The 7,095-nt window shown below is 41.8% G+C and overlaps 1 protein-coding gene across 1 annotated transcript; it reads right to left on the minus strand.

The window, feature by feature from the left end:
- Positions 1-1,960: 1,960 nt before the first annotated feature.
- Positions 1,961-3,277, minus strand: LOC115538457 (sterile alpha motif domain-containing protein 5). Its single transcript, XM_030350013.1, has one exon. It carries the CDS (start codon positions 2,674-2,676, stop codon positions 2,131-2,133), a length of 546 nt encoding a protein of 181 aa, XP_030205873.1. The 5' UTR covers positions 2,677-3,277; the 3' UTR covers positions 1,961-2,130.
- Between the last annotated feature and the right edge of the window lie 3,818 nt (positions 3,278-7,095).

The raw sequence follows: 7,095 nt of genomic DNA on the forward strand, positions 1-7,095 counted from the left end.
ACAAATAATAATAATTTGTTATTTATATATAACTAAAACAATATAATTTGTGATAACAATAATTATGATTATTATTTTTGCAATAGATGCTTAGCATCACATAGTCAAAGCGTTGCAGCCTCAATCTATCAGTCTACTTAATAGCGACTTCTGATGCTTAGCCAAATAGGCCTTGATCCAACCTGCAATGCATTATGGAAGGGCTAAACAAGTTTATTGGATGCCGAGATGGAATGAATGCCTTCCCTTTATACAAAATAATTACTGTGTATTAAGGTACAGTCTTTGCAGACCACCCAGCGTTAACCCCCTTGACTACTTCAGGGACTGAGCCCCCCCCCCCCTGCCTGTCATCTTGTCCCCCTCCCCCCCCCCAGAGAGGGAACGTCTGTCATCAGAACATGTTGCCTGCTCCATGAGATGACCCTTTGTTACCGTGGAGATGAGAGACCCCATCAGAGCCCCAAGATAGTTTGCGTCGTTGACGGGGATTTAAACCACAACTATATTGAAAGGTTCCCGTTGTTGTGCGCGAAGTACAGCATCTCCCTGGATCCCCGCACAACGGAGATATAAATACAGAACATCCTTTCTTTTTAGAGAGACAGAGAGAGAGAGAGACGGACTCTACACAGTTCAATAAGACAACGTGTTTAAGTCCCTGGGTGCTACAGAGCCTTTCCTCTTTGCCGTCAGAACAGCTGCATGCTTTCAATAATACATACTCTCTGGCTGGCAATACAACACAATCCCCGCCATCCTAAAAACCAACTCAAAACATTTTCACCTCTTGCTTCCTGTATTCTGAAGAGACCGTCAGCTGGGGTTTTTGAAGATACCAATGACACATTGCCCGATAGTATCGAGATTGTTAGAAATGTATAAATATGACTTCAATGTAAGTATGTCACTTACATAGCAATATGTCACTTACATAGCAATATGTCACTTATAAAGCAATATGTCACATATACAGCAGAATTGTGTGTGTGTGTGTGTGTGTGTGTGTGTGTGTGTGTGTGTGTGTGTGTGTGTGTGTGTGTGTGTGTGTGTGTGTGTGTGCGTGTGTGTGTGTGTTTCACATTTCTGACCAAACAGAAGATCCAAAAGATAAAAAAGAAATGAAAAAGAAACATGAGACTACGCGTATAATATGTAGAGTCTCAGTGGAAATGATGCACATCAACGTAAGAGCTTTATCAAACATAGGCCTACTTACATAGACATAGACGATGGATGACAACCGTTCATCAGTGCCCCCAAGCATTCACTGGAAATGCCGGAAATGTTTATGGGGCTGGTTGCGGATTTAAAGCTAATTTTAAATCAATACCTGCAGCTCTCCCGAAGAAGACTCTATCAAAGAGATGGACACAGTTATGTTTCAAATTTAATATGGCCTTTGAAGGCCTAACTTCTAATCTAATTCAAATGAAAAAAAAAAAAATTGTAAAGTGATTATCTCACTCGTAATACACTGGCTACACAAACGCCTTGTCGTTTCTTGTTTGAAAATCCCCTCGACTTCCTCTAAAATGAACAAAGCTTTATGATTGGATCTGGTTTCCGACTTCAATATTGACACCCGGATGTGCTCAGATCCTGCTGATCACTGGGACTCAGATCTGTAGTTTATGATAAGATCCAGGAGTATTCAAACTTTCAACACAATCATTATCGCCACAAGAGTGAGTTCTCCATATCAGAAATCAATACGTGGCTGTCCCTGGGTCCAGCCTGCAGCAGCCCAGGCCCAGAGCTGAAACCAGGCCATCCAGACAGCCCTGCCACCGCGATGGCCAGCGACACCTCCGCCACTCAGGGGGGTGGGATGGGCATTTAGCCTATAATGTCTGCGGGTGATGGCTGGTTTAGGCAGGCTCACCTGGCCTGAGTCAGAATGATGGGACTCAGGGGCTGGGTGAGGCTGCACCCCTGTTGTGTATTGAGCAATCGATGTGCACGAGTTAGACTAGCCATTACCACACTCACTCTCCATGTAGGGGATCTCCTACATGTCTCCTACATGGCAGCATTTATCAACAGCGTCATGTATCATTGTGTACAATCCTAACAATACACCGGCTTTCAACACCACCACCCTGCGTCCTTGTCTTCAGGAAATAAAAGTCACCTAGGTGAAGTGCGGCATGCACATTGATACACAGATAAACAGACTCTTACCTTGTGTGTATAAGGTGATTTGCTCAAGTTGATCCCCTCTTTGGCCAGTTTATCCCTGATCAATATCTTGAGCTTCAATTTGGGATAAGTAACGAAGTCATTACAATCGGTGAACCTGGGGTTGTGGTTGCCCGGGCAGGAGGCTTGGTGCCTGAAGGCCGCGGTCCCGGTGCCCTCCCTGCTGGTTCCCCACAGGTCCCTCTCCTGCGGCTGAAGGAGAGCCGGACGATTGGAGCCATCTGGGTTAAGCGGCTCCAGGGTGAAATAGTGTCCAGGTGACTTCCTGTGGTCTGCCTCTCTCAGCCTCGCCACGGCGCTCAGCAGCCTGTGTCTGTGGTACTCTACGCGGACACCGATGGCATCGAGGTCCGGCTCCCCAATTTGCTTGCAAACTTCCAAGTCGTCATATCCATTATCCACAAACGCCTCCACATATTGAGACAGCTTTAGGGTCGATAGCCAGTCAAACACAAGGGTTGCTCCTTGAGTCATTGTGAGAGAGGATGGAGCCCGAGATGGCTTGTCTTAACGGGACTAAATCGCATGAGAGATGCGCTCATAACCCCCCTCCAATCCAAAAGTAAGATCAAGTTCAAGAGAACACACAGCGTATTTTGATTGTTGCATATGGACAACCATTAAGACCAGTGCATAGCTGCACTAAGCATCGTAGTCATTTCGACACTGAAGTTTCAGTCTGATGATAAAGTCAAGCCTCCTTCAGGTAACTATGATCACTTCCCTCCGTTTTCCCACACGTCAAATTCGTTTTTGAGCTCATGAAAAAAACCCGTCTTTACCCAATTTCCAACAAGATATCACGTTAGGAGACCAAACAGGGCTTTACCGTACTTGGCGACGGGATAAGACGCTTTTGTTTCATTCATAGTCCGGCAGTAACTGAAAACAATCGCGAATTCCAGGAAATAAAAAGGCCTATTCGCCTACAATTAAATCCAATGACGCAAAAACATGTCCGGAGATAATGTCCCTAGAGTTTTTGGCTTTCCGTGTGCACTTGACTGCTTTCTTGCGGGAGAATCAAGTTTAGTTGGCCCCGTCCGCCAGCAGCCGGTGTGTGATGCTGGGGAGTCAGCCACACTCCGCTTCATCTGATCTCTGCCGATACAATGTGTCTGACTGGACACTGACGCCCTCTAACGGCTGTGATTGGTAAAGCACGCTGTAATGTCTCACTGGTCTCTCGCGCCCCTGCTAGCTTTGATGGGTAAATCATGTTTGACTGGACTCTGGCGCCTCCTGCTGGCTGGGACGGGTCAATCATGTCTGACTGGACTTTGGCGCCACTTACTGGCTGTGATGGGTAAAGCGTGTCTAACTGACGTCTGGCTCCCCCTGCTGGCTGTGAGGGGTACATCATGTCTGACTGGACTTTGGCGCCCCCTGCTGGCTGTGATGAGTAAAGCACGCTGATAACGCCTGAACCAATGGGCCAGCAAAGAAAAACGGACGCTGACCAGACTACAACACTGTCGTATGTACAAAACATTAATTTAGCAGCCTACTGTATGTTCCGCATGTTTCTGACAGTCTCACGTAAAACACGTGGACAAATAAACGACGAGAAGGCAGATTTAGGTTTAATTTTACATTTATTTCCATTGCACAATAATATCTATATACTGTATCTACATCATGTCTAAACTGTTGGTGACAGCAGAATAAGTCGGACATCCATGTGAAAGTCGTTTTTAATAAAACTGTACAAAAGTGGTCAACCATGGGAAAATACTGCAGCTCCACCTATATATACCCAAAGCCAGAGGTGTGAATGCGGCGCCGGACAGACCCTTGATCTCTTCCTGCACTATACGGAAAGCCTTTTTGATTTCTGATGCAATCTTTGAAAGTACAAGGTATAAGCTAGAGTTTATATGGAGCTAATGGGAGAGAAACAAACATTTACACTCAATGATATAAATAGAGTCTCACATATGGCATTGCTGGACGACAATGAGGATGATACCGGGCAAGGGTCTGAACAGGTGACAAGAACTTTGTGTTTTTGTTAAACTCCGGGGTTTATAGATACAAATGCCATAACAGACAATCTCTTAACAGGGATAATACATGCCTGTTTCAAGTATGTAAACACTTAATATCATGCATCCTCCAATGTGCAATAAGAGACTGTGTACAGTAAGGGCAAATATTTTGCAAACTGAAGCACTTCTTATGGTCCGAGGCCACACTGTTGCCTCGGCAGCCATCCTGGAGGAACCGGCATCCTATGGTAGCAAAGCCTGAGCCTGAGAATAGCGATGGTCAATACAATACCAAGAAGAAGAACGCTTTGCCTCCAGGTTGGATAATGACAAATATGCAGTTTGGACAATAATGATATATTATTTTCTTCTTGGAACGTAAAGAAAATTACAATAAAGTTATTAGGTTGTGTATAGAATTTAAATTAAAACTATATATTTATATTTATATATCTGTTTTTCAGTATAGAAATATATAATAATATGAATAAACTCACATGGAAATCATAGCTGAGAGTGACGCAATCGCTCAGCATAACTGACGAATGACATATAGAGGCATCATTTTCGTTATGTTTTTGGTCCTTCAAAGCAAAAAAGAAAAATACATGTAGAAATAAAAGACATAGCAAAATTATAAGTACAAAACATAGTGCAAACCCACCAAATTTCTCTTTCACAGGATTTCGCCTAAGCTAAAAAGATAAACGGCCATTCTTTCCAAAAACATAAGAAAAAAAAGTAAGGGGGTTTTGTTCCCATCCCACTTTGGATAAAAGCAGAAACGTGTATTTCTCTAAAATGTTATTTAAAAGTTCCAAAATAACCTAGAAAATCATAGTTTAGCACAAGGTTTTTAACGATCACAAGCTAAATGTTGTATGTGTAGTATTTTGGAAGAACGGACAAAATCAGATGTTTTGGACGTCGGATATCGGCGTTGCCCTCGTTGGTCTCTACCTCTTTACCGAACCAGGTGCGATCTTAACTAGTGAAGACAAAAGTAAAGACAACTGTAGAATGAAATATTCTTTGGTGTCTGAACCTAACAAAACATGGCCGCCATCTTTCTGTGCATTCACACCAAAAGCGAAGACATGGCGCGAAGGATGCAGGACGCTCGAATTCTACTGACAAATATTTTTTGGTGCAAATTTTGCTTGATTCTTATTCGCTCTCGCAGGAAAAGATTTGCGGTTTGCGTGAGTTTGCTCACACCAGTAGAATATTTGCTTGGCTTTTGGTGTGAACGTACATTTACATCACAATGCCTAATGTCCGCGTTTCTATCTGTATGGGGCTCTCCTCTTAGCTCGCTGCATTTGAAAGCAATATATGGGATGACACAAAATCCTGTTGCTTTTGTCAAAATAAAATAAAATGACAAGACTACCAGACACCAATCCTGAAATCAACACAATGTGGCAGCATATCCCGGAAACAGACAAAACTAAAAAGTATGCTAGACCACAGAAGTCTAGCAAATCCCACATAAATAAAAACACTGTCAAGCTAAAAATAAAATAAAAATCGATTGTAATACATTGCCTATGTAATATTATAAATATTGGCGTCCATACACATATTCCTTAATATATGCATGTTCACAAATACACAGATACACACATCGTTAGAGGCTAGTATATATGCTTTGCGTCATGGTAGGCAAAGGTAAAGGAGAACTGTTATACATTAAAATGGTTTAGAGACTGGTGGACGATGCGGCAGACTTGGTGGCTCTTTAAAAAAAATAATTTCTCATGGTCGCCATGGATACAAAGACAGTTACCGTTTGCATTGTGCGGTAAGAGTCACATGCTTTGTTTTTTTCCCCCACACACAAATAAATTGTGAAAACAACTTAGATTATAATAAAGTTACTATTGTAAGTAAATAAAATGTCCAAAAAAATAAACATATTTTAAGATTTTAAGAATAATTCTGGCAAAAAATGTATAGAATCAAAATCAAAATATACAATTTGCATAATCGGATATCGTTCAGGATAAATAATGGCAGGATATTGGTATCCTCACAGCAGGCAACTGCCCTTTTCTTCTTTTTAACAGTGTATCGACTCATTTTAAATCAGTATAAACTCTTTCAAACTCGAGGATTGATATCTCCCCACAAGTCCCTGTGCACTTAAGTTGAAGAAGAAAAACATTTTCTTTTTGATTTAATGCCCAATCTCACTTCATTTCTATGGACCACAGTCATGTTCCAATAAAAAACTAATTTGAAATAAAGCCATAAAAATCGAATTCATTCAGATATCACACCTTACTGGGATCGTCATACCTTAATCAAGTTAATCGGAAATGATTGTGTAAGCAAAAACTGTCTGTGATAAGGAATGACCAGTTCTAATTGGGTAAAGAAGGACGGTGAGGTCATGGCCGCTCGTTCCCTATTGGATAAGAGGCGATGACCGCCCTGTTGGGTCGGAGTGCTGCTCGGTACCCCTTGAGGAGGGCCAGTTCTCAGACGTGGAGGAATGAGGAGAGCGGAGCAGATGCACTGCTCACAATCTGCCTTTGGTTAAGCATGGGCCAAGCTGCTATAGTTGTATTGATATACGTTCGGAGTTACCACCATGGACTTTTATTTTATATTTTATCTTCAGATTTTATGTATTTGTAGTTGTTGTTCTAGTTCTTGAAGGAAATGAGATCCTGATCCCTGAAGCAGTTTTGTCTTAAAAAGTATTCAAACCATTTCTGTTACATAGTGGTAATTTATATTTAGAATATTTTGTTGAAAGACTTGAGTTATGTTCGGGGAGTTATTTATGTCACAGCATTTGCATTCAAAAGTAAAACTTTTGTTACAGAATATAAAAAAAAGAAAAGAAAAAGAGGCGATGACGTCATCATTCCCTTTCTCTCTGTTCTTCTAAGTGTTA

This window comes from Gadus morhua, unplaced genomic scaffold (assembly GCF_902167405.1).
Source record: "Gadus morhua unplaced genomic scaffold, gadMor3.0, whole genome shotgun sequence".
Classification (NCBI taxonomy): domain Eukaryota; kingdom Metazoa; phylum Chordata; class Actinopteri; order Gadiformes; family Gadidae; genus Gadus; species Gadus morhua.